At 42.8% G+C, this 27,974-nt stretch overlaps 3 protein-coding genes across 8 annotated transcripts in view; all 3 read left to right on the forward strand.

Annotated features, from left to right (window-relative positions):
• Window positions 1-7,215, forward strand: part of LOC116603656 — a 27,044-nt gene extending 19,829 nt beyond the window's left edge. The window contains exon 6 of the mRNA XM_048720104.1: window positions 6,880-7,215. The gene's annotated coding sequence lies outside the window, so the exon portion shown is untranslated. The remainder of the gene's footprint in view (window positions 1-6,879) is intronic.
• Window positions 1-27,974, forward strand: part of LOC5520223 (AP-5 complex subunit zeta-1) — a 43,057-nt gene that overhangs the window by 4,722 nt on the left and 10,361 nt on the right. For 5 of the 6 annotated variants that reach the window (XR_007305288.1, XM_048720100.1, XM_048720099.1 and 2 more), the window contains 20 exons: window positions 12,396-12,493; window positions 12,810-12,922; window positions 13,301-13,364; window positions 14,801-15,388; window positions 16,031-16,068; window positions 16,331-16,502; window positions 16,939-17,014; window positions 17,369-17,471; window positions 17,620-17,703; window positions 19,568-19,634; window positions 19,721-19,847; window positions 20,278-20,364; window positions 20,999-21,121; window positions 22,350-22,485; window positions 22,677-22,754; window positions 26,121-26,171; window positions 26,468-26,518; window positions 26,826-26,897; window positions 27,347-27,426; window positions 27,766-27,813. Coding sequence is in view for 5 of the 6 variants with exons in the window: in XM_048720100.1 (XP_048576057.1) it covers window positions 12,396-12,493; window positions 12,810-12,922; window positions 13,301-13,364; window positions 14,801-15,388; window positions 16,031-16,068; window positions 16,331-16,502; window positions 16,939-17,014; window positions 17,369-17,471; window positions 17,620-17,703; window positions 19,568-19,634; window positions 19,721-19,847; window positions 20,278-20,364; window positions 20,999-21,121; window positions 22,350-22,485; window positions 22,677-22,754; window positions 26,121-26,171; window positions 26,468-26,518; window positions 26,826-26,897; window positions 27,347-27,426; window positions 27,766-27,813 (2,256 nt within the window). In the remaining variant the exon portion in view is untranslated. Of the gene's footprint in view, window positions 1-9,332; window positions 9,420-11,533; window positions 11,774-12,395; window positions 12,494-12,809; window positions 12,923-13,300; window positions 13,365-14,800; window positions 15,389-16,030; window positions 16,069-16,330; window positions 16,503-16,938; window positions 17,015-17,368; window positions 17,472-17,619; window positions 17,704-19,567; window positions 19,635-19,720; window positions 19,848-20,277; window positions 20,365-20,998; window positions 21,122-22,349; window positions 22,486-22,676; window positions 22,755-26,120; window positions 26,172-26,467; window positions 26,519-26,825; window positions 26,898-27,346; window positions 27,427-27,765; window positions 27,814-27,974 lie in introns of those variants that run through there. The other variant, XM_048720102.1, reaches the window with a different exon arrangement.
• On the forward strand, window positions 852-7,215 carry LOC125556722. Its single transcript, XM_048720097.1, has 4 exons — window positions 852-974; window positions 1,710-2,039; window positions 2,331-2,591; window positions 2,696-7,215. Exons 1-4 carry the CDS (start codon window positions 887-889, stop codon window positions 5,791-5,793), a joined length of 3,777 nt encoding a protein of 1,258 aa, XP_048576054.1. The 5' UTR covers window positions 852-886; the 3' UTR covers window positions 5,794-7,215.

Consider the following 27,974-nt stretch of genomic DNA (forward strand, 5'->3'; position numbering starts at 1 on the left):
AACTGAACATCCCCGAATTTAGCCTTGGGTAACATATACCTTTGGCTGGCTTTGTGTATATTACTTACCTACAATGTTCTTCACTCCAACCGGAGCATAGGGCCTCTACTAACTTCCTCCAATGAGCTCTGTCTTGGCAGTTCTCTTGAGACTTCCCATGTTGCCACGATTCTAAGATGTTCTTCTGTTATAGTTCTTGGGGAAGAGAAGCATAATCTTTAAATCAGCAACTCCTCCCAGACCGCAAGGACCGCGGAGGGTTGGGTTAAGCTTTGTGTAGGTTTCTGTAACCAGTTATGATCCACTCCACGGGTGGTTGGCCTGGGAAGCTTCACAATGCACCAATAAGCCCAGGGAATCGTTTAACTAACTTTTACCTGGGTTCACCCCTGTACCACGATAAAGAGATGGAGACTTTAGGTCTCTAGGCGCTCTGACTTCCACAGGGGTGGAAGTGTGTTAAATTGGATAGAAAAAGCTTCTAGATGTGGTGTGTGGCCAGTTACCAGACCTAAGGATGCTAATTTGAATTTATTGATCCATGGTCAGTGAATTACTACTCTGGACCCCACCCTCCCTTTTCTCTAGACACGCCCCTGAATAATAAGGCTTATGTATATAAAGAAAAAAACAGGGATATAACTTATAAAGACCACAACCAATTATTGAAAAAAATAGTTTGAATTAAGCTACTAATAAGAACATAAATATCACAAAACTTTGCATTTTGTCTTATCTACTCTACTGGCTCTCTGTGTCTTTGTAGCTAAATGTGTAGCTCCATAACATCTCCTAAACAAGCTAATATGTATTAAATGTTTTAACTAAATAGATATATTTTATATTTTCAGCACATGATAGGATTATTCAACGCATAATTAAAGAAATGGCCAGTTTGCATCTCCATGTAACCAAGCCTCCACCGATGGCTCCAAGAACAGTGCCACCTCCACCAGTAACAGCTGCAGGAGGAGGTATTATCGTCTTATCATACCACATATTTTAGTTTATAACTTAAATGAAATAAAAAATTAGTAGTAAGATATGTTTTGGAGAGAGAGGCAAAAGTGTGTTCATGCAGTCAATGCTAGCTTCTGAATGGTGGAGAGTGAAGGATGTTAAAATGCAGCCCTCTGATTGGTGGAGAGTATTTAATTGAATTGAATTGTAATTAGCTCATTTTGAAATGCAGGTTGTTTGGATGCCACAGGAAACCGTTGTTTAGAAACAGATTAGAAATGTAGATAAAACCAGTATTAATATAACAATATAGTTGAGGTTTGCGGGCATAAATATGTTTCTGGCCCGACTCAGATTCAATTTAAAAATATATCCTGAGATTGGGTCAAATCATATTAATGCCCCAGAACGTCAACTCTACAGTATTACTATTTTCACTAAAAAGAGCAATTAGCAAACTTCTGATTTGTTCATTTCAGCCCGTAAATGCACAACGGTCCCCTTAAAGTTAATTTACTACAGCTTTGAGGTTACAGCTATTCAAGAAACGTTTTTAGAAATATTAACTCTCAACAAAACAATTAGTAAATTGCAGGGGGGAGTGGTCCTAGGAATTCTCCTAACGATTTTGGCTTTCACATGTCAAACCCCTGGTAGCACGGAAAAGTGTATTTGTAACAGCTTATCGGGTTGCTACTTTTTTAGCCATGACACCTAATGATATTACCTCACTTTCTTTCATTATGTAGGACCAGCAAGCATATTGAGTCTATCAGAGAACGAGAAGCGATGGATGGTAGTCGGGATTTGCTTGAATAAAGTTTTACTTCCAGCTTTACACAAATACATCGCCCCTAAAATACAGATTCATTATGCTCTCCACAAGACATTGTACAACATTCATTCCCAAGCACATCTTGGCTTCCTCAAGAAAGACAATAAAGTTGGATTCCAGTTCAACTACGAAAGTATTAACAACAACAAATCAAGATTGTCAAAGAAGGCATACGATTATAAAGTCGTATCAGCGATTGATTTTGCTAAACTTTATCTGCGACCAGAAATGGCAAAGTTCACAGGTATTTGTTGCCCACTTGTTTACTGAACAAAGCGAAAAATGAGTACTCGTAAAGATACACTTCGTTATTTTTTGCCTAAATCTGTGTGGCATAAAATTGTCAAGTACACAATAGAGTATTATTCCAGACTGTGCTCGGATAACTCAGTGCACTATGTTGCTGTTTTTGTCGTCGTTAGTCAATCTGGCATTCTATTGGTCTACAGTCATTTCTTAGACCAAGTCGTAATTCTTTTATTTCTTTTGATATCCTTCATAGTTCCTTAAGTATAGTTCCCCTTTTGCTTTCTAGGGTTTGACTCTACATGTGATGCCTCTGCTTCTCTTGGAATCCTTGCAACGAGCAGTGCCTTTTCTACAGCAGTTCAAAACAGCGCCAGAGATGTGCGAAGCACTGTCCGCAACGAATGGGGGCACTGCAATTTTGACGACTGGGAGCAAATACAGTTTAATGTCTGCATACAGAAGATAGACACGCTTATTCGAAACTTAGGCTTAAGTCTGGCAGATGAAACAAAGCTACTGGATGAGCTTAAAGACTGGGAAATTAGAGGTGAGTTATAAGCACATCACAACAAGTAAACCGGCAGCCGTACACGGTTAAGTCATAAAGTTGCGAAAGCGTGTGTGTACTAAAAATAATAATTTGTTTTCTAGGAGTGCAGCTGTGTATGGGTAGCGTAGTCGATGCCGATCTGCTAAATCTAGTCAGCGGGGAGGTTGCTAACTTACTAGCTGAAGTTCAGACAGCGAAGAAGAGTAATGAGGAAGAGTCTGAAAAGGTATCAAACGAGCTTGGCAGGATGAGCGGGTTACTTGTCGAATGCAGAGAACAAGCTTCTCAAAACAAGACGAAGCTTGGGGAACTCTCTTCTTTGGTTGGTGACCTGAACTTAAATGTGGAATCGTTGCATTCAGGACAAGAAAGTCTGAACTGTGAGATGGATGGTGTGAAAGAGAGCCAAGATAAGTTGACACAAAGGGTCGAGGTCGTTGAAGGCGAACAGGAGAAGATTAAAGAGCGAGTTGGGACACTTGAGACGAAGATCGCGGCAGGAGGTGGACACCATCGTGATCCAATCACGTTCCAGGCACCCAACCGTAACCCCTATTTCTGTGGCCGCGAGGAAGAGATGAGCATGCTTGACGGTCCATTAGACGAATCCAAACAAACATATACACTTACCCTTATCAGTGGACTCGGAGGAACAGGAAAGACTTCAATTGCCCTGGAGCATGTTTGGAGACAGAAGGAGCAATACAGCGCGGGAGTGTACTGGCTAACAGGTGAGAGCGAGCGAGACTTCAATATCACCTTGACTGAGATGGGTCGCCAGATTGGCCGTTCAGGCGAAGACCTAGCACAAACCTTGTCCAATGTTCTCGACTGGTTGCAGGAGCGCAAGGAATACTGGTGCGTTGTTGTTGACAATCTGGACGCGTCTGAATTGTCTGAGGAAATGATGAAGTTTCTTAATGGTTCATGGAAAAGAAGCGCTTCCGGTCATGTAATCATCACAACAAGAAGAGAGAAGGCACTCAATTCAGCAGATATCCAAGATGTAGTAGAAGACAGATGCATTGAGCTTAGCACAATGGATGAGCCTGATAGTGTGATGTTTCTGAAAAAAAGAGCCAACCGTGAAGACAGTGACCACGAAGACTCTGTAATCACCGAATTAGTACAAGAGTTAGGATGTCTTCCATTGGCCTTAGATCAAGCTGGCGCATACATTTATCAACGCAAGTGCTCGTTTTCCGAATATTTACAGCAGTTTAAGAAGAAAAGATTGCTTCTTATGAAGAGAATCAGCGCTTATTACATCAGCTCAAAAGAGAGAACCTCTGTTTACACAACATGGCAACTCAACTTTGATTATGTCAAAGAACAGTCAGAGGAACTAGATATCGGTCATGCAGCATCGGTCATTATGAATGTGTCCGCTTTTCTCTCCCCGGATGACATACCCGTTGAAATAATCAATGAGGGTCTGCCGAAGATTGACGACGAAGACTTGAAGGAAGCTACGGCTAGTGCTATAAGCGTGTCAGAGCTACTTGAACTCTTGACAAACTTCTCGCTGTTCCAAAGATTCTCAGACCAATCCTACAGTGTTCACCGTGTCGTGCAAGAGGTTATCCGAAGTAGAGTCAAGAATGATGAGAAGAAAGTCGCTCTCACGAGTGCTGTGCGAATGGTGAATTTTGCTTTTTCAAAAGCGAGAAAACCAAAGGAAGTTTGCGAGAGCTTTATGGGCGATGCTGTATTTGCCGAGGATAAACCCCCGTCGCTCCATCTTTGGGCAAAGCTTGCCCGTCATGCATGCTCACTCCAGGACCATATTATTTTCTTCGTTGAAAAAGAAAGAGGGTCTAGCAAAGACGTCATGTACACTGAAGAAACCGCTAGACTGTTCTATGAGGCTTCTGTTTTTCTCAATGTTTGCCGCGAGAAGGTCAAAGCTCAAGACCTGCAGCGTCTTAAGCTTGAAGTACTGGCCAGTCTGCCAAACCTACCGTCAGACGAAACGATGGCCTATCTGAACCACTTCAAGGTTCCACTGCAAAACAAGCAATACAAATTGATATCACATTGCATCGTGCCCAAGTGTGAGCAAGAAGGTGATACCAGTGTTGCTCGTGATTTGCAGGAAAAGGCCAATGATTTCCGAGAAAAAGGCAACGATGCAGTAAAGAGAGGAGAATTCCAAGAAGCTCTTGATTGGTTCACAGAGGGTATTGAGCACACCAAGACGGACCATCGACTGTTTTCCAACCGTGCTTTGTGTCATTTGAAGATAAACAAACCGAAAGAGGCACTGGCAGATTGCGAGAGCTGTCTAAAGCTGGAAGAGCATTTTGGAAAGGCCTTACAGCGAAAGGCGTGGGCATTGCACGAACTTTCACGACTTCATCCTGACGATAAACATATCCAAGGCAGATCTTTGTGCGCTGCTTCACTTGCACAATACTTCGATCGTACCTTAATGAAATACTTATTTTTCAAGACTATGTTTCCTGAACTGCTGGTTGTTGAAGTAAAGAATGCTTTACAACTAGTTACGCTTTTGTTGATGGGACTACCAAGAGCAACATTGCTGTTGCATGAAGGCCACTACGAGCTACAAGATGTATGTATTGATACAGATACCCAGATTGTAGGGATAGGAAACGTTTCTATCTCATTTCAAAATTCCTGTAAAGTAGTTGGTGCAAATTGTTGTCTTGAGAACATTACTCTGACCGAAGGTAGTGGGGCTATCATATGCATGCTAGGATCACTGACAATGGAAAAATGCAATATTTCTGGTGGAAAACAAGGTTGTAAAGAGTTCCCAGATTGCAACGGAGGGTCGGGATGCATAGCGGACAAATATTTTGGAAAGACACCTTGTGACAGAGCAGGCAAATTTGGTGATCAATCGTCAAGGTCATCTGGAATGGTTGGCTATCCAGGCATCCAAATAGTAAATAAAAGCAGGGGATTCCTGAAAGATTGTGACATTCATGACTGCGGAGGCGGCGGGGCACTTTGTCATGGTTCTGGCTCTGCAATGTCTGTGATATCCTGTCGAGTTTACAAGAACCAGCAGTCGGGTCTAGAAGCCAGAGAAGGAGCGAGGCTTACAGTCACGGACTGTGACATTTTCGCCAACAACTATCACGGTGTACTTCTTGGACCGTACGCTAATGCAAGTGAGATTGTCAACAACAGAATATTTGAGAACCATGGGAAGGGATTCTCGTTTGTTTAAGCAATGAACTCTCCAAAATATCAAGTAACCGAATCTATCACAATCGTCCTTTCGGTATATCACTGGATTGTGCGAACGTCTGTGTATTTCACAATGAGATATTTGAAAACGGATTCTGGGGTATTAATGCAAAAACCAAGACGTCGGCATCTATTCAGAACAACGAATTATACTCTAACAAATGCGGAGGTATTTTCATCGGTCTGAACTTTTCTGGTCGCATTTCCATTGAATCAAATACAGTGAGAAACCACATTGGCCCTTGGTTATACTTTGGTGCAAACATAGATTTCTCAAAGACAAAAGCAGATGATTTGGACGATGGAAAATTGTTCTACCTTCCCCCTGGTGAGACAAGATTTTACACCACACCCCCGATAGTCTGCAGTAACACGTTAAAGAACAATGGCGAGGAAACCATGTTCCACCCAAAGGAACAAGCAATGCCTGTAAAACAACACTGTGCCTTTTGTCACCGAACAGGCAAACTGAAGACCTGCTCAAACTGTCGTGTCGCATCCTACTGTGACCAAACATGCCAGAAAATGCACCTGGCGAAGCACAAATTGCTATGTAAGAGCGTGACTGGTCTTTATTCGGTCACGGCTACTATCTCTACATTCTTTCCTTGCAATTCAAAACTTCGAATCAGGTTATTCGGATCTCATCTCAAAGGACTCGGCGAAGGACCTAAACTCGATCCGCGAAGCAGCCGACGTTTCATCGTAAAGGTGCAGACACAAAATTTGAACAGCCATCCTCGCCAGCTGCTGTCTGTGTACGACAAGTCCCTCTCAATTGACTACGAAATTGAATGCCCCGAGATATTCCATGTTATTATGGAATGTGGGGTTTTGGGACAATTATACTTGTTCACCAGCAAAAAGGTGTTCCTGTGGGCTAAATTTGCCGCAAAAGGAAAAAAGCTGACATTCTATTTGGACCATTTGGCACCATACCAGAAATGGTAAAACTAGACTATCCGCCTTTTTAAAAATAGGCCCGTAAAACATGAATGCAGCTAATGCAACAATTGTTTGAAACAGTTTCAATTATACTCTAAACGGTACAGTTAATCTTAACAAAATTTGACAATTATCACTGTAAATTCGAGAAATAATAGTAAGCGCGATATTGTTTCACTGAAATAACATTAGTGATTCCTTAAACAAAGCTTATCCTGACAATTATGGAATGTTATCAAATTCATTATATCTAGATAGTTAATTTTAGGACGTCCTGAACAGTGTTCCAATCGGGATTCTTCAAAAACACCAAAGACGCTTGAATACTGCCTGAGAACACGTAAAATTTTTCTTTTCAGTTAAATTATTTTTTTTTCACTTTTTTATTTCGTACAATGTTTACCGTAAGATCAATAGGTACAAATAAAGAGCTTAGGCAACCCGTGATTACATACCATATTGGTAGTCCGCTTCAATCAATTTTCCGCTTTTTTGTCGTCTTGAAATTCTGTACTTCGAGAATATTCGCATAAACTTCCAGAATTCGTGTTTACTACGACTTTGCAGTCCGCCATTTTAAATAAGGCCCAGGCCCTTGCGTTTTTAGGACATCAGAGTGTTCCCGCGCGCCTTAGCCTAACTGTAGGCTTTTATAGTTTTTCCGGCACGAAAACACGGAGTTCGCATACCACAGCCGCCATCTTGGATAATGCGCTCCGCAGGGGGAGGGGGGGCGCGTATTTTTCCTCCCTAATATTCTCGACGCATTTTTTCTCCCCCTCCCCCTGCGGAGCGCGTTATCCAAGATGGCGGCTGTGGGGTTTTCGTGCCGGAAAAACTATCAAAGCCTACAAGTAGGCTAACTATCCAGGCGCTTTCCTGGTTGGTTGAAATTGGTGGAATTAATTTGAGTATCTCAGGTTTTTTAGGGGAGCGTGCGCGCAACCATGTAGGTAAGACAAAAAAAATAAGAGAGCTTATAAATCGTGCATTGGAAGGAAGGGAACGGAAAGGGAATCCTGAGCCAGATCTGTGTGAGGCCCTCCTCTCCCACCCCTCTCCCCCCAGTCCAGTTCACCCCCCCCCCCCCCCCATGCGTGCTCTCTGTCCCATCTACCTACGCGCACGCTGATACTAAGGCCTGATACTCAGGTTAGATTGGAACATTTCAAATCTATACTGACAAACAGTGCTGAAAAACGCAAGAATAGTTCCTCGATCAGTACCGCGCGGTTTAACCAGCCTTTTTGTTTTGAAATGGCGGCTTTTTACCAGCGAATTGTAACATTTTGGCGAATGCTAAGAAAACCAGCGCAAAGCTAAAGGCTATAATTTTCTTGATAGCTCCCCCATTATCAAACAAATTAGTCATCTTTTGTACAATATGGTTTTAATGCTGTAAACTTAGTCAAAACAGCCAGTTAAAACAGTTTTTCATACTTCAACTCGAACACTGCATACTACGATTGTATTAGTTTTCACCAGAGCATGCGCATACGTTATACAGAACTGTCATATTGACACGTAAATTCAGTCGCTATTAAACCGTGTATTTCATCCTTTCTCGCGATCTTGATTTGCGCAATGCAAATCATTAACATTTTTACAAGGGCGTCAATTTTTACGGTTGCCTTCTTTGGGCTTTTCTAGGACGCAAGCGCTATACACGAACCATTTCGGTTTTTCCTGAAATGTATCGCAAGAGCAAGCGCAAGAGAATTTAATCGCACTTATATGGACTAATATCAATCGTTTTTCTAACTCTCTCTGTCAATTTCTTATTAGATCACCATAGAGCTGTTGTACGTCGATAATTTCCACGTAAACTTACATGAATCAGGGGCGTAGCCAGAGGGGTGGCCTAGGGGGCCCGGGCCACCCCTTTCAGCAGCCAAAAATACAGCAAATGTATGAGAAATTATCTAAAACACAGGAGAAATGCCTTGAAAGTGTCTTTTGGGCCCCCTCCTGTTAAAAATCCTGGCTACGCCGCTGTGAATTGGTGTTTACTATGATTTTACGCCGCCATTATGAAATCGCTCGCCCAATACTCAGAAATACGACAGGGATTGATTTACGGATCCCCCCCCCCCCCCCCATCCCTCATCCCCCCCACCCCCACTTCGGCCGTCAGTGTGGCCTTTTCGCTCAAGAAGCTATGTCATCGACCTGTTCAATCTAATCCAAATTCCCACTGATAGCTCAATTTTTTTCATTTTTCTGTTTTTTTTTTCAATTTTTATAATAATAACAATAACTATCCTGCATATCATTTGTGCACACAAGAAAATAACTATAAAAATAAATTTGCATTTACGAGTTGGCTCGCAGAGCCTTTGATTTTTTCATTACTCTCATGGAAATCATCTATGTTAGTTATAACTGGCAATGCTATTCGTAAGCGAAAATGCAAGTTATGAATTTCAATGTTCAAAACATAGCGTTTTGTTTATTAGAAAAGAATGTGCGCAACGGCTCTTTTATGACACAAGAATGCAACGTTGACAACAGGAAACCCAGTACCAATATGATACATTATTATGGTCTTCCTGTGGTTTTTACAAGATGGCGGCAGAAGGTGGAAGTAGAGACCCATCAAGTGTGATGAAAAAAGCAAGGTTGCTAACGCTGCATTCCTCCAGCGAATCGTCCGTATATCAAGTGAGGAAGAGAACACCTATATACCTATTATTATTTTTTTTTAATTTTCAGGGTCATTGATGACAATGAATTGCAAGAGTTTTGTATCAAAGTTGTCGGCACTTTACGTGGCCGAGACAGGGGAAGTGATTGTATTAGTCAGCTTAGACGGCTGTTTCTACTGATTGCGGTAACGAGGAGGCGGCGAAGGCAAGTACACTTGTCGGTTATCGCTGCAAGGTGCTTTTGAATCCAATGCTTGATTTTGAAGTGGCCTTCAGTAGCTTTAGCTATGTCCTGCTATCAGTGTCATTACAAGGAAAAACAGCAAACAATACTGTAATAAGAGTAAAATTGTAAAGTAGATATGTATATAAGTTCTAAAAATTGTTGACTTTGTTTTCATAGGGTTACTGCAAATATATAAACAAAATTTAATAAGAGCGGTTTCATTCAATACCCGCCAGGACTCCATCAGCACGATTGCTAAAGATTGAATGAAACTGCGGCATCACTAAAAAGCGGAACCGGCGGAAGCAGTATATTTTGCCTAGTTATAGGGGTAGGGATGTCATACTAGGATCACCATTTATTTCCCTAGTATAACATCCCTACCCCTATAACTAAGCAAAATATACTGGTTCCGCCGGTTCCGCTGGTTCCGCCGGTTCCGCTTTTTAGTAATGCAGATGAAACTCCTCTTATGAAAGTAGAATATGTGTAAAGTCAACCATGAGAGCAAAAGTAACAGTTTGTTGTCATCAAATTTATAAAATTTGTATAAATTGTAGACATGAGTGGCAAAAAATTATATTTTTGCTGTAAAGAAAATTACACATGAATCTAATAATATAATTATTCATTTTAATTTAAGAAACAAAATATTCTTTGCGTGCCTTCATTGAGTTTTGAAAACCGAGGTGTTTTTGTTTGGGAGAATTCGGGAGCAGATCAGTGGAGCACGCGACCGCAGGTCTACATCTGCTTGAGAATTCCCCAAACAAACACCAAAACATCCTATGCAAAAGACAAAAAACTTCACAACAGCGCACACTAATGGCGTCATCCCATGCACGCCAGCTCGTGCTCAGAAAACATTAAAAAAAAAAACGAAAAACTGGCTTCAAACTCCAAGTAATACTTACTTTATCATTTGGTGGTTCATCTAGTATTTGTACTTATTTTGCAACTTCTTATTCACCTTGGACACATTTTTCACCCGAAGAATAATATTTTTAGTGATAAAAAGCAAAAGTTCGTGGAAATTCACAGGGTTGTTGACTGATGATGCATGAATTCCCCTTACACGATTTTATGCTGCGGCATCCCATGACCTTCATCATGTAGTGAAAGTCAGGGCTTCTGGAATTACATGCTTGTGCGGAAGCGTGTAATTTGGCTTTCTCAGCGTAATCTGCGTAATCCACAAATTTCTGCGTAAACAGATATTCTTCTTAAGAGTGCGATATTTCAAACTGAATTTCGAAAACTAATAAAATGACTAGGCGTTTTTTGCTAAACCTTTTTCAATGGCCGGTGGCTAGGAGCCAATGTAAACTTGCCTAAAATATTTCTGCGCAAAAATAAACCTTTTCAAGTTATTTTGTGCTTTTCTTAGGTACAAAATGTAGTTTGGGCGAAACAGTTGATATTCTGTGAAATTTAGCGCGTAATTCAGTAAAGAATCGAGCAAAATTTGGATTTTTAAAGAAAAAATGTATTGCAAAATCCCGCATAATTTAGCGAGTAAATGATTGATTTTCCGCGTAATTTACCGCATAATTTAGCAAAGAATCCTGCATAATTTTGAGATTTTTTCCGCGTAATTCCAGAAGCCCTGGAAAGTGGCCAATCCCATCAATCAGAGCGACTGTACTATCTCAATTATTTTATAGTGTGGATTATTTTATCTCACAAGGTTTATTGATTGGTAGGATAGAGTTTGATAGAGTTGGTTGGATAGAGTTCTTATTGCTGCTATGACATTACTGAAAAATGAGACTGTTAACAACCCTGATATACCAGAACCTGGCCTTTTGCTCATTATAATAGAATTCCAAATTTCTATAAAATAGGATTAGCACATACATAACCAGGCCATATGCATGTACTAACATCTTCCCTTAAACACACAGGATTCCCACTGACCTCATAGAGGAATTAAGCAATGCTACCTCAGAGCCGCAGCAAGGCTCCAAGAGATTTAAGCTCCTGTGTTCTCTCATCCTACGCGAGACCACACCCACCAAGCAGCTGGTCATAACAAGCTTGGATCCCCCTGTTGAGCAGCATGATATCCCTTTATTGCTACCGCTGGTCTTGGTGCAAGGGTGTGAGCTAGGGTATTGGACAACACATGTGCCACAGCTGACAAGGTGACAAGTTGTGCAGTTTATCCTTGAGACATGGTCTTTATTTTCAAGCTCATTTTTGTAGGTAACTATTTTTACCAGTCATAATTGTCACTTATTTAAGTTACTTAGCACTTATTAAGTTACTTATTATCATCTTCCCAACCACCAGGGTTCAGATAAATTGTGTGACTTTGTTATTTATGATTACTTAAATGTGGATGAAGGAAACCTGAAGATCTTGAACCTTCTGGAGCAAAGACAAAAACCAACTGACTAAACTCACATCAGAATCAGGAATCTGCAGAACACATCAGTGAAAGGCATAGTTACTACAAAGCGACTCTTTTTTTATCTTCCTCATCATCACAATCATCACTACCACCATCATTATCAACTAACTTGATTGTTAGATAAAACCAGTTGACATGTGTTCTTACTGTAGTCTTGCTCTGATCATGTGTTCCATCTGCCTGGCAGATCATGGGGGTTGGGGTTCCTGTGGACTTTTAGACACTAGCTCTTTGTAGTCTCTATCTGAACATGTGTTTTTCCTGCCAGGGGGATCATGGGGGCTGTGGTTCCTGTGGACTTTTAGACAATAGCCCTTAGTAGCCTTGCACTGATCATGTGTTCTTCCTGCCAGGTGGATCATGGGAGGTGGAGTCCCTGTTGAGCTCCAAACACTAGCCCTTAGTAGCCTAAACCTGATTATGTACTCTCACAAGAACCTCCTTTCGAAAGGTATTTAACATTTTTAAAAAATATAAGGGAATAACCGTTAGGGGCGTGGCTATTCCCTTCTATTGTGCCCTCCCCTCCCAATCTTACATGTCCTGCTACGGCTCTGATACTTCAATGATTCCCTAAGCAGGCAAATATGTCCATCCCCACAAAAATACACGTTCCCCTCACATCTGACCAAGCCCATCCCCCCTCCCCCTGGGCATCTATGTATTTTGCCTACTTGCCAACTCAGAGCAAGGTATCATTCCTCTCCCCCTGGGCATCTATGTACTATACCTACTCGCCAACTCAGAGCAAGGTATCATTCCTTCAGAGGAGCTTGGGTCCATGTGCCATCAGATGGCTCACTGGTTGAGGAATGCAAGCACCGTGTCTGCACCAAACCCCTTCCAGAGGCAGATATTTGGTGGAAGCAAATCTAAAGGGGTAATAATTAAGTTTTAGCCTAATTTTCTTAAGAAAAGGTAGATGGAGAAGGAAATGGAGACATAAAAGCTAGCCTGCTTGCAGTGATGCTTAGCTCTTTTTTTGTAAAGCTAACCCAGTGCTTGTGTTGGCTCAGTGCCTAAACATAGAGTGCAGGAGACAGGGGGAAGGGGAGAGGAAGAGGTTTTTAAGATGTGTTGTACAGCAGCCATACGGAAATAAATCTGCTTGGAATTCTATAGTTAAATTCATCATACCATAGAAAAGGTCAATTTTAGACTAAAAAATATTTAATGGACAACAACTTTATTTTCTAAAAGGACAGTATATGTTTCAATCACCAGAGATTAATAGTTGCTGCATCTGCTTTCCTCTTAGTACCAGTCTGTTGCAGAGATTGATGGCACTGCATCAAGGTTCTTCTTCACAATTCTGACCATTGGTAAGAGAACAGCAAATAATAATATAATCACATGTTTATGTTTAAGTACTGCTCCATGTAAAAACTAGGCAAAGTCCCAATTGTCCTGAGGCAAAAAGCTTTATTTAACTTTCCCACGTAGGATCTTTTTATACCAAACATGCATGCAGGACATTTAGAAGATAGTAAGATTTTGAAGAAATTGCGTGAAACACGCCCTTTGCTATATACCTTACTGGTGATTTTCTGTGGTGAACCAATCAGAAGAAGCCAGTCGAACAAAAGCTGTTAGTTGTCTTATATTTACAAGGTTCCCCACATAAAATTTACCTGATAAGCTGGATCAGACATAGTAATTAACCTTTTAACCAAAATATTAAAAAATATTATGAATCATGTTGTGTTATCTGTATCTTATGCTATAATGTTTTGTCTTGGCCAAATCAAAATAGGATAGAATAAACAAAACCATTTTTGAAATACCAGCATGCATTTGCCGTTGGATTGCCTAGTACACAGAGCGTTACTTATGAATGAGCATGTAGGAATGGTAGGGTGTTATGGGAACAACAATATAAGACTGTTTATGAAAACACAATCCATTTTTTAAGAGGGCCTGGATCAAGTATGGAAAAGGTGCAGTCTACTGTAGGCATGAAGATAAAAACCAATACCTTTAATTCCAAGCCGTGAATATATCTTACATAGAAATTACCTTAAAGGGTTGTTAACCTTATATCATATAAATTCAATATGAAGATTACGATTTGTTACATTATTTGGTAAAGATCTAATATGAAGAATGTTTCATTGTTACAACCCAGGCAAGTACCCATGATTTTTTTATTAATTTTTTTTTTGGGGGGGAGGGGGGGAATTCGAAAAAGTGGACCTAATTTTCCAGGGGGCTGGGTAGGGTGGAGAGGGTGAGTTCTCTGGCGTTTATTCTTGGATTTGGCTACAAATAGTTTTTCCTATACATTTATGATATACCAGAGTGATCAAAAGTGCCTTTTTTATTTCATTTGCTTATGTTTTATAATTTTGTCTACAAATAGCATGTCTATTGTGAACCAGAAGCGGACTTTCCGCCATTGTGGTGGGGTGCGAACGCACCCTGTACCCCCCCCTGGGTACAAACCTTTTGAAATCAGACCTGTATGAGATCACAACACAAATAAGAAACGCATATCGTCCCGAAAAAAACCACTATAACTTTTAATTTAACTCTAACTAAATTGGAGGTGGCCATCCCTCCACCTTTTCAATGTAGGATTTTAACTTAAACTTCTGCTATTGTGTATGCATTGGTTGTCTTTCAATTGTTTAATGTTTAGGGATAATTACAGTATGTAAAAGTGCTCCTTCAAAAGTGAAAATCTACCATGCGTTGTGAATCTTATCTACCATGTTTACTCTGTAAAGCATTGAGAAACCTGCTCTCCTTTGTTGTACAGCACAGTATTGTTTCCCAGATCAAGTCCTTAACATCTACAGCTTCTCAATGCTGCGAACATGGCTCATGAACACAGATGTCCTTCAGCCCACTGACAATAACATCCAATCAGGTGTCTTGCTCCAACACTCCCCAATATCAACTCCAAGGTCACTTATAGACACATCCCAGCCATCACGACACAGCTCCCCCTCACAAGAACCCTTCGAGACAACAGCGACTAGCCTGGACAATCTATCTATTGGATCCCAGACCTCTGCTGGCTTCTACATTCCCATGTCACAGTCTCCTGACAATCAGTCTGGTGCACAGTCTCCAGCTCTAGGCTCTTCCCCTGATGACCGTGCCTCACTGTACTCCAGTGGACTGGAGAGGGCTTCAACACCTCTCAGCTTCCCCCTCACCCTTGAAGAGAGCACAGAGAGGTATGCACCGCCCAAGCGAGGTCACCAGAAAAAGCTTTCCAGGAATATCAGTTTTACCAAGCTGTTTCCACACACTGCTCAGCAGGGGCCTCTTACTGGTCAGGAGGAGCTGAGGGAGAAGGCCGTGGAATACTGTTTAAGGGTGCTGCAGCAAAGCGAAAGAAGTAGGTGTTCCAGCAAATCGATGACTGATCCATTGGGGTGGGGGGGGGGGGGGTTCAATCACTTCTTAGCAGTATAACACAGAATTACAGGGCCAGTCACATAGAAAACAAGCAAAGACAAAAAAAATATTACTAAAACAACTTATTTGTCACACATTCACCCTTTGGTGGACATGATAGGGGCATCCTGTCCACATACATTAAAACTGTGGTAACATGGAAGCATTGTATAGTGCACTCTTCGAGATTCAGGACCCGCCCCTGCGAATACTACTATGCAACAATGGTATGACTAGGAAGGCTATAAACAAGCTGTGGAAATCTTTGTAGGTGGTCACATAGGCTAGGTGGAATCAGGGAGATAAACACAAGGTTGAAATTTATATTGTGTACAGTATTAGGCCTTTTGCTGACAAAAGAAGGCCCCTTCTTTTGTGGGCATAAAGAGAAGTAACAGATTTTAATCTTAAAGAAGAGGTTATGTTTTCTCAAATGCAACACTGCAAAGGACATATTATTTCCCTTTTTGTACTCACGGATGTACATACTGTAGTGCCTCTTTAAATGAAACAAAATGGAACAAACTTCTTTACAAGGTGTATCTGTTCTTTAGTGTACTGTATCTCACATATTTTTTCACAGAGCCAGCCAAAATGCAGGATGCTGTTCTACTTGAAGGAGTAAGTAGACATCACATGTTTGTCAATAACTACACTTAATGTATCCTTCTATCATCGGTTTTATCCGTCAAATGTATAAGCTACCTCAGGGATTTTGTTACTTAGTATTGCATGCAATCGAATGGAATTTCTGCAATCAGAGCTATGATGCAGCTGTATTTATTCTTTATGTGTGCTATTTATTGATACTCTAAAGAGTGTCTGTCCAGTCATTCCTTATTAATTCTTAATTGTTGCCCTCCATCACAAATGAATTTTGCAGAGTATCGTTGAGGCTGTTCACATACTAGACCTCCTGTGCCAAAGTGACAAGTCCCTTGTCCCTAAACTGATTGAGATCATACGGCGGCTGTATGGACGCATCACCACCGACATGAGCATGGGCAAGTGGAAGAGGGTGATGCTACCCGTTGTACAGTTCTTCCTCAACCACGGTAACTTACAGCACCTTATACCGATATTCATACCAAGTGCATCATGTAGTGTAGACGTTATAAACAAGTCTGAATGTCATCTACCACACTACATAATCATCGTTTCACTGTACTGGGTAATATCGAGTATCAAAGTCTTTCTTTCTTCAACCGTGAATGTGTAGGCTTTATCTTTTGTATTGAATATGGAATTAGTTGTCTTTACTTGTTGTAAATCTGAAAACTTTTGTCTCCCCTTGTTTGTCGTGAGTCTGAATTAACTATTGTCTTGCTTGCCTGACAACTTTTATCCTCATTTGTTTTGAATCTAGTAACGATTATTTTTACTTGTTTCTCTTGACTCTGACCACTTTACTTGACTGTTTTAACCTGAACTTTGCTTTTTGACTAAACGGTTTTGACTTTGTCTTGACTGTGTTTACTGTGTGTCCGCCAGGGGAAGCTGTTGTCTTTGATGCTGAGCCCGCATGCAAGATGCTGTTTGGGAACTTTGTTAGTGCATACTACTTCAGGTGTGTTTGTAAAGATATACAAATAGTATTTAAACTGTGCTAATATTAAGTATATTTCTTGCAAGCCCAGGTTTCCAATTTTAACCTCAGAATATAAGATAATTATGTACATGTTTCTCGGATGAAGGTAATTTCATGTGGCCTTTCTACTCTAATGTTCTTGGTTAAACAATTTTTCACTGAATCATCTTTAATTTGATAAACAGTAATGATTACATAAATTGTTTTTTTAAAATACTTCAGTGAAACAAAGGATAAAAACTTCAGTGAGGCTCAATGAGAATGAACAGTTGTAATGAGGAACAAATTGTGGTCAAGAACGTTCCCTTTTTTTTTAATTGTGATTCCTTATAGCGCTCCATTTGCATTTGATGTTGTGATGTTTTGCCTGAATAACATGGAAAAGCTCTGCCTTTCTACAAGTATCTTCATCAAGTTTTTCCCAAACCTGTTAAAGGTATGAAAAGAAATAAAAGTGACCATGCATGAGCGTAAGACAAACTCCATCTGGAATATACTACTCCTGCACCTCCACAGTGTTGCACTATGATATGGGTACATTTGATGCCTACCAAACTGTTGTTTGTTTATTTCCTTCGTTACAGATCTTAGCCTGGTTTCCAAGAACATTTCTCATGGAATTCTTGGAACTGCTTCCTGTGATGATGTCAGAAGACTCAGCAGTAGAGGTTAGATTTGTAGTGCAATCAAGGAACCCCCCTACACACCAGCACAACCTTATCCCTCAAGGCACTTCCCCTACCCACCAGCACACCCTTATCCCTCAAGGCACACACCCCCCTACCCAACAGCACACCCTTATCCCTCAAGGCACACACTCCCCCCACCCACCAGCACACCCTTATCCCTCAAGGCACCCCCTACCCACCAGCACACCCTTATCCTTCAAGGCACCCCCCTACCCACCAGCACACCCTTGTCCCTCAAGGCACCCCACTACCCACCAGCACACCCTTATCCCTTAAGGCACACCCCCCCTACCCACCAGCACACCCTTATCCCTCAAGGCACGCCCCCTACCCACCAGCACACCCTTATCCCTCAAGGCACTTCCCCTACCCACCAGCACACCCTTATCCCTCAAGGCACCCCCTACCCACCAGCACACCCTTATCCTTCAAGGCACCCCCCTACCCACCAGCACACCCTTGTCCCTCAAGGCACCCCCCTACCGACCAGCACACCCTTATCCCTCAAGGCACCCCCCTACCCACCAGCACACCCTTATCCCTCAAGGCACCCCCTACCCACCAGCACACCCTTATCCTTCAAGGCACCCCCCCTACCCACCAGCACACCCTTATCCCTCAAGGCACCCCCCTACCCACTAGCACACCCTTATCCCTCAAGGCACCCCCCTACCCACCAGCAGACCCTTATCCCTTAAGGCACCCCCCTACCCACCAGCACACCCTTATCCCTCAAGGTACCCCCTACCCACCAGCACACCCTTATCTCTCATGGCACCCCCCTACCCACCAGCTAACCCTTATCCCTTAAGGCACACACTCCCCCCTACCCACCAGCACAACCTTATCCCTCAAAGTACACCCTACCCACCAGCACACCCTTATCCCTCAAGGCACCCCCCCTTCCCACCAGCACACCCTTATCCCCCAAGGCACCCCCCCTTCCCACCAGCACACCCTTATCCCTCAAGGCACTCCTCCTACCCACCAGCACACCCTTATCCCTCAAGGCACACACGCCCCTACCCACCAGCACACCCTTATCCCTCAAGGCACCCCCCTACCCACCAGCACACCCTTATCCCTCAAGGCACCCCCCCTACCCACCAGCACACACCCTTATCCCTCAAGGCACACACCCCCCTAACCACCAGCACACCCTTATCCCTCAAGGCACCCCCCTACCCACCAGCACACCCTTGTCCCTCAAGGCACACACCCTACCCACCAGCACACCCTTATCCCTCAAGGCACCCCCCTACTCACCAGCACAGCCTTATCCCTCAGGCACACACCCTAACTACCAGCACACCCTTATCCCTCAAGGCACACACCCTAACTACCAGCACACCCTTATCCCTCAAGGAACCCCCCTACCCACCAGCACACCCTTATCCCTCAAGGCACACACCCCCCTACCCACCAGCACACCCTTATCCCTCAAGGCACCCCCCTACCCACCAGCACACCCTTATCCCTCAAGGCACACCCCCTACCCACCAACACACCCTCATCCCTCAAGGCACACACCCTAACTACCAGCACACCCTCATCCCTCAAGGAACCCCCTACCCACCAGCACACCCTTATCCCTCAAGGCACACACCTCCCCTACCCACCAGCACACCCTTATCCCTCAAGGCACACACTCCCCTACCCACCAGAACACCCTTATCCCTAGGCGCACCCCCTACCCGCCAACACACCCTAATCCCTCAAGGTACCCCCCTACCAACCAGCACACCCTTATCCCTCAAGACATTCCCCTACCCACCAGCAAACCCTTATACCTCTAGTAACCCTAGCTCTCCTCATTCCTAAAGGAACGTGTGTATTTTCGTAGGTGTTTCATAGTTTGCTAGACCTGCCATGTCTGTCTGCCGCCATGTGCACATCTTGGAATGCCAGAGGTATGCAGTTCTTTTATTGTACCTGATTACTGGTTAACCTGTGTCTCATCCTGGGTCGCTGCTTTCCTGTGGTTTATTGTCTGCAGCGAAATCAAGTAGTGATGTTCCCAGCACAAAGCTAACATCTGCTGACTCCTTCCTTGACTCCAAGTACAAACCTTTGTTCAGCTTCATCCTGAGGCCTGAAGCAGGGCATGGAGACACCATCAGCAAGTAGGCATTATTATTAGATCACCTACGTCACCATCGTTACCATCACCATCAGAGTTATTACTGTAAGCATCAACTTCATCATGATTCTTATTCATCAACATCGTTATCATCGTCTTCATTGTTATCACCACATTCTTAACATGGTCATATCCACCATCCGTTATCGTTACCATAATGATCTTCTAAAAAAACATAGATATGACCCAGTTGCTTAGCATTTCAAAGTATGGGGTCTTTTACCTCTGCTGAAACGGGTTCGATTCCCGGTGGAGATAATTTGACTTGCTGAACGTATGTGAGCTTACTAGAAGCTTGTATTCCTCAGTTCCAGGTTGGGCCATTTTCGACATGTATTAGGATTTAAAATCTGAAGCGCTTAGAACATGGCCAATACTTTATAAGCGCCATATGAATGCTATTATGATAACAGGCTGGTGGTGTTACACGAGCTGCTTGCTGACATGGTAGAACACCCAAGGGTCATGGTCTCATCACAAATCGTTACACCTTTATTGAGGTTTGTATTGAATCAGAAATCGTCCTACGGTATCTGCAAACTGGTAACCGCATAAAGCGACCAACTCTACTTACTGACCCAGTTTTCCATCATTTTCCTTGAAATAGTACATCAGATATTTAAGACTAACGTCTACCTTAATAGGTGTGTACCACCGTGTTATGTAATAACTGCCGATTAATGTAATAACACATTGACGCTTAATGTAATCACCACAAATTTTAAAACAAATTTCGATTCGGTTCGAGTAAAAAGACAACCAAACTGATGGTAAGTGGTCTAAGGGTCAAGGGGGTGCAACTAAGAGACCATGTGAAGTTACGAATTTTATTTCATCAAGCGTTGGTATTACATAAAGTGTCAGTTATTACATTATTCGGTGATACTGTGTACCATGGAACTTAACAGTATAACTATCAAATACGTTTCCCATAAAAGAGACCTCACCCTATCCTCATTGCTGCATGCTTGAGGATCTAGCGCTTCCTCTTTCGGCCGTGTAAAAGACCTTTGGGAGTGCCTGCAAAGGCCGCTTGGTCTCCAAGCATGTCGTTGATGGTATTTGTAATGTTTTTGCCACATGCGTCAAGGCTTTGCTTAGTTTGTTGATGGTGTTTCTGGTGTTCTCGTTAAGTACATATTTCAAGGTCCTGATGTCAGAGGCGGACTGTAGCATCGTCAGCAGACTTGTCCCCGTAATCCTGGAGAGGAGTGTGCTGATCTACAACGTGCAGAACTGTGATATACACATCAGAAGGTAAGAGCCATTGTATGATTTGTCACATCATCATCATCATCACCATCACCATCATCACCATCACCATCATCACCATCACCATCACCATCAGAAGGTAAGAGCCATTGTATGACTTGTCACATCATCATCCTCATCACCATCACCATCACCATCACCATCAGAAGGTAAGAGCCATTGTATGACTTGTCACATCATCATCATCATCACCATCACCATCATCACCATCACCATCACCATCAGAAGGTAAGAGCCATTGTATGACTTGTCACATCATCATCATCATCACCATCACCATCACCATCACCATCACCATCAGAAGGTAAGGGCCATTGTATGACTTGTCACATCATCATCATCATCATCATCACCATCATCACCATCACCATCACCATCAGAAGGTAAGAGCCATTGTATGACTTGTCACATCATCATCAGTATCAAAAGGAATATTATCAAAAGGTACATCAAAAAGCAAAATAGTACAAATACCTTTCTGTCACCCAGTCTGGTTGCGGGTTCAAAACCACGGGCGCAACGCTAGGAAAGAGAATGAAACGAACAGAGGAAATATAATAAGTATAATCATATCCATCATCCACTTATTTTCATCGTCAATCCAATACCAGTACCATCGTCATCATCATCGTCATCGTTATCAGCATCGCCATCACCATCACCATCATCACCATCACCATCACCATCACCATCATCATCATCACCATCATCATCATCATCATCATCACATCATCATCATCATCATCATCATCACATCATCATCATCATCATCATCATCATCAACAGCAACACGACATCATAATTAATCATCACCATCACCATAACAATTATTACCATCATCACTATCACCATCACCATTTTCATCATCCTTTACATCACCATTATCATCAACAACTATCACCATCAATATCACTAAATCAACATTACCACAACAGCCAACGCCATGGACCATTACCTTCAATATCTATCAATATTATTTATATCACTGTCATCTTCATTTATCAGACTTATCAGACATCATCATCGCTGTCTTTTTTCTATGCTTCCCAGAATTCCCAAGATTTCCTTTTTAGGTGCAATATTGTTTCAGCTCAGGACTATTTATTCCTTTGTCTTAATAGAATTCTAGCGGAGCAGCAAGTTCTGATTTTCAAGACGTATTCAAGTCTGTTTGCTGATAGCTCATGACTGTTTATCCCTTTTGTCTTCATAGAATTCTAGCGGAGCAGCTAATTCTGATTTTCCAGACGTATCCAAGTCTGATCGCTACCCATCAACCGGACATCACAGAGTTCATTGCCGGCATGAAAAACCTTGGGCTCGACAAACAGAATTTCTTCATAAACCTTGTGAGTCGCCACCCTTCTTGATAGAACACTCTCATTATTTGGGGGGTGAATATGCTCGTGTCAAAACTCAAGGAATTTTCAAAAATTTAACCTTGCAAATAATTTTCTAAAACGAATTTAAATAAACGCACATTTAAGATGTCTTAATACCGTTTCTTAGTCTATTGGTAATGTTTTGTATTGTTGTGTAGGTGTGGTCGATAGGTGAATATGCCTCAGCATCCTATTACAAGGGCTGCACTGTTCCCATGATCGTACAGTACTTCGAGGTAAGCAGCAACAAGCATTTTTCCCACATCCTTGTGCATCAGGGTCAACCTGGAGTACTTGAGGGTCAAGGAGATAAGGACCACCGCTTATATACCTCAGGGTCAAGAAGACCCGACGCCCCAGGCATAACTTAGGGTCAAGGAGTCAGAGGCAATTACCTCACATACCTAAGGGGCAAGGAGTCAGAGGCAAATACCTCACATACCTTAGGAATAAGGAGATAAAGGCAAGTACCTCACATACCTTAGGGGCAAGGAGTCAGAGGCAAATACCTCACATACCTTAGGAATAAGGAGATAAAGGCAATTACCTCACATACCTTAGGGGCAAGGAGTCAGAGGCAATTACCTCACATACCTTGGGGGTAAGGAGATAGAGGCAATTACCTTACATACCTTAGGGGTAAGGAGTCAGATTCAATTACCTTACATACCTTAGGGGCAAGGAGTCAGAAGCAAATACCTCACATACCTTAGGGGCAAGGAGTCAGAGGCAAATACCTCACATACCTTAGGGGCAAGGAGTCAGAGGCAAATACCTCACATACCTTAGGGGCAAGGAGTCAGAGGCAAATACCTCACATACCTTAGGGGCAAGGAGTCAGAAGCAAATACCTCACATACCTTAGGGGCAAGGAGTCAGAAGCAAATACCTCACATACCTTAGGGGCAAGGAGTCAGAGGCAAATACCTCACATACCTTAGGGGTAAGGAGATAGAGGCAATTACCTCACACAACTTAGGGGCAAGGAGTCAGAGGCAAATACCTCACATACCTTAGGGGCAAGAAGTCAGAGGCAAATACCTCACATACCTTAGGGGTAAGGAGTCAGAGGCAAATACCTCACATACCTTAGGGGCAAGGAGTCAGAGGCAAATACCTCACATACCTTAGGGGTAAGGAGTCAGAGGCAAATACCTCACATACCTTAGGGGCAAGGAGTCAGAGGCAATTACCTTACATACCTTAGGGGTAAGGAGTCAGAGGCAATTACCTCACATACCTAAGGGGCAAGGAGTCAGAGGCAATTACCTTACATACCTAAGGGGCAAGGAGTCAGAGGCAAATACCTCACATACCTTAGGGGCAAGGAGTCAGAGGCAATTACCTCACATACCTTAGGGGCAAGGAGTCAGAGGCAATTACCTTACATACCTTAGGGGCAAGGAGATAGAGGCAAATACCTCACATACCTTAGGTATAAAGAGTCAGAGGCAAATACCTCACATACATTAGGAATAAGGAGCTAGATGCAAATACCTCACATACCTTAGGGGCAAGGAGTCAGAGGCAATAACCTTACATACCTTAGGGGTAAGGAGATAGAGGCAAATACCTTACATAACTTAAGAATAAGTAGATAGAGGCAATTACCTCACATACCTTAGGGGTAAGGAGTCAGAGGCAAATACCTCACATACCTTAGGGGCAAGGAGTCAGAGGCAAATACCTCACATAACTTACGAATAAGGAGATAGGGGCAATTACCTCACACAACTTAGGGGTAAGGAGTCAGGGGCAATTACCTCACATACCTTAGGGGTAAGGAGTCAGAGGCAAATACCTCACATACCTTAGGGGTAAGGAGCCAGAGGCAATTACCTTACATACCTTAGGGGTAAGGAGTCAGAGGCAATTACCTCACATACCTTAGGGGCAAGGAGTTAGAGGCAAATACCTCACATACCTTAGGAATAAGGAGATAAAGGCAATTACCTTACATACCTTAGGGATAAGGAGCCAGAGGCAAATACCTCACATACCTTGGGGGTAAGGAGCCAGAGGCAATTACCTCACATACCTTAGGGGTAAGGAGTCAGAGGCAAATACCTCACATACCTTAGGGGCAAGGAGTCAGAGGCAAATACCTTACATACCTTAGGGGTAAGGAGTCAGAGGCAAATACCTCACATACCTTAGGGGTAAGGAGTCAGAGGCAAATACCTCCCATACCTTAGGTATAAAGAGTCAGAGGCAAATACCTCACATACATTAGGAATAAGGAGCTAGATGCAAATACCTCACATACCTTAGGGGCAAGGAGTCAGAGGCAATAACCTTACATACCTTAGGGGTAAGGAGATAGAGGCAAATACCTTACATAACTTAAGAATAAGTAGATAGAGGCAATTACCTCACATACCTTAGGGGTAAGGAGTCAGAGGCAAATACCTCACATACCTTAGGGGCAAGGAGTCAGAGGCAAATACCTCACATAACTTACGAATAAGGAGATAGGGGCAATTACCTCACACAACTTAGGGGTAAGGAGTCAGGGGCAATTACCTCACATACCTTAGGGGTAAGGAGTCAGAGGCAAATACCTCACATACCTTAGGGGCAAGGAGTCAGAGGCAATTACCTTACATACCTTAGGGGCAAGGAGTCAGAGGCAATTACCTTACATACCTTAGGGGCAAGGAGTTAGAGGCAAATACCTCACATACCTTAGGGGCAAGGAGTTAGAGGCAAATACCTCACATACCTTGGGGGTAAGGAGTCAGAGGCAAATACCTCACATACCTTAGGGGCAAGGAGTTAGAGGCAAATACCTCACATACCTTGGGGGCAAGGAGTCAGAGGCAATTACCTCACATAACTTACGAATAAGGAGTTAGAGGCAAATACCTCACATACCTTAGGGGCAAGGAGTTAGAGGCAAATACCTCACATACCTTGGGGGCAAGGAGTTAGAGGCAAATACCTCACATACCTTAGGGGCAAGGAGTCAGGGGCAATTACCTCACATACCTTAGGGGCAAGGAGTCAGAGGCAAATACCTCCCATACCTTAGGGGTAAGGAGATAGAGGCAGATACCTCACATACCTTAGGGGCAAGGAGTCAGAGGCAATTACCTTACATACCTTAGGGGCAAGGAGTCAGAGGCAATTACCTTACATACCTTAGGGGCAAGGAGTCAGAGGCAATTACCTTACATACCTTAGGGGCAAGGAGTCAGAGGCAAATACCTCACATACCTTAGGGGCAAGGAGTCAGAGGCAAATACCTCACATACCTTAGGGGCAAGGAGTCAGAGGCAATTACCTTACATACCTTAGGGGTAAGGAGATAGAGGCAAATACCTCACATACCTTAGGGGCAAGGAGTTAGAGGCAAATACCTCACATACCTTGGGGGCAAGGAGTCAGAGGCAAATACCTCACATACCTTGGGGGCAAGGAGTCAGAGGCAATTACCTTACATACCTAAGGGGCAAGGAGTCAGAGGCAATTACCTTACATACCTTAGGAATAAGGAGATTAGAACCACCCAAGGGGCGAGTAGAATGTAGTACTTTTCACTATAAATTTGTTAGTTATCCCTCTTCATCTAGCACATTCCTTCTTTTTTGTTCAATTCTTAGAGTCTGGAGGCGTTGACGTATGAGATTGTAATGCAATCCTCGCCTGGCAAGGTGGGTTCCATCGTGGTCTTAAATTTAATATGAAATATTGTGAGTCATAGTAACAGCAAACCTTTAAGAAAGTACCTGCTCTTTACTCTTAAAGCTATACTGAACTGGCCGCTCTCTAAAGAAACGTTGATTTAAATATAAAAAGCTTTCAAGGGCTTTAAGAAAGTTCCCGCCGTATTCAGAGGAATTCCATTCAAAACAGCCATACTGAACTGGACTGCTCTCTAAAGAAACATTGCTAGTCTTCCTAGTGCTACAAGGCTCTCTAAGGCTTCTCCTATTGTTTTGATTGGCAGGTGCCATTCACAGGGAAACTGATATCTGTGCTGATGACAACTCTCGCCAAGGTAAGAGATGCGTTTAAAAACTCGACCGCAGGAGAAAAATCTTGGGGTCGAACAGCTCTGATCACCTTTCACGGTTACACCAAACTATACCAATACCAATGAATCTCTGAAATGAATGAAATGAATCTCTATCTCTTAATAAAACATTACAATCAGTGACTTTCACCATTCAGGGTAAGATCCCCCCGCCACCCCACATACATAGCGCTCTCATAGTCTTAGTGTTTCTTTTGCACAATCAATACCGATTTCACGGCCCTACCCGATGATACTTGTACCTTGAAAGAGCCCATTCATTTTTTTCCAGCTTGCTTCAAGATGCCAAGATCTCGTCCAGAGAGCTATTCTTTGCTGCAGTAAAATCGTCCGCACAAAACCGGTAAATACGGCGGCAACAGCTATGCTGTGGTTCTAGGTCATTTTGTTCGCACTTTAATAGTCCGGTTTCGAATTCTACTATGTCCGCTGGACAAACAGACTGTAGACGCATATATACAATGCGAACCTCGATTGGGGACAACTTCCATGCACACCCCAGAGCATGGAGCTTATTATAAAACAAAACTAATTATTTGTGATCTCGCTACTGGTGTTTCCGAACCGTTTGCCTGAAACCTAGGCTCTCTTCCATGAATAGCACCGCAGAAGGCAAATTCAGAAAAACTGAAAAAGTCCAAAAAACACTGAAGATGCCTGCGGAGAAGGTAGAAGAACATGAGATTTTCACCTTAAGAAGGCTTAAAAGGCTGAAGAACAGAACTAGGGAATCTGGACATTGAAATTCAATTCAATCAGGTACGAATCAATAACATAACTATTTCTTTCTAGGAAATGCTGACAGATCCCGGATGTTACCAGGACCTATTGATCCGATCTCAGGAGCTCATTAACCTTCTAAAGCTGCCAAAGTGAGTGCAAAACGCTATCGGGTAATCTGGGTATTGATGACGATGCATGCTAATGCTGATGGTGGTGGTGGCGGTGGCGGCGGTGGTGGCGGCGGTGGTGGCGGCGGTGGTGGCGGTGATGGTGATGGTGATGGTGATGGTGATGCTAATGCTAATGCTGATGGTGGTGGCGGCGGCGGTGGTGGCGGTGATGGTGATGGTGATGGTGATGGCGATGCTGATAACGATGACGATGATGATGACAATGGTACTGGTATTGGATTGACAATGAAAATAAGTGGATGATGGATATGATTATACTTATTATATTTCCTCTGTTCGTTTCATTCTCTTTCCTAGCGTTGCGCCCGTGGTTTTGAACCCGCAACCAGACTGGGTGACAGGAAGGTATTTGTACTATTTTGCTTTTTGTTGTACCTTTTGATAATATTCTCTAATTGGCTGTTGTTGCTACAATTCTTCGAAGTTATCGCTGAACCTTGTCACTGTCGTTATCCTAACTGTGTGTATGTAGTCGTCAACGTTGTTTTTTTTGCTGTTAATTGCGC

Source organism: Nematostella vectensis, chromosome 12, assembly GCF_932526225.1.
Source record: "Nematostella vectensis chromosome 12, jaNemVect1.1, whole genome shotgun sequence".
In the NCBI taxonomy this organism is placed as follows: domain Eukaryota; kingdom Metazoa; phylum Cnidaria; class Anthozoa; order Actiniaria; family Edwardsiidae; genus Nematostella; species Nematostella vectensis.

Bases quoted from the DNA above. Each gene is read 5' to 3' on its own strand.
- LOC125556722 (XM_048720097.1), top strand. From the start codon at position 887: ATGGCCAGTTTGCATCTCCATGTAACCAAGCCTCCACCGATGGCTCCA. The intron at 975-1,709 runs GTATTATCGTCT...TTCATTATGTAG, and splicing joins AGTAACAGCTGCAGGAGGAG to GACCAGCAAGCATATTGAGT. The intron at 2,040-2,330 runs GTATTTGTTGCC...TTTGCTTTCTAG, and splicing joins AGAAATGGCAAAGTTCACAG to GGTTTGACTCTACATGTGAT.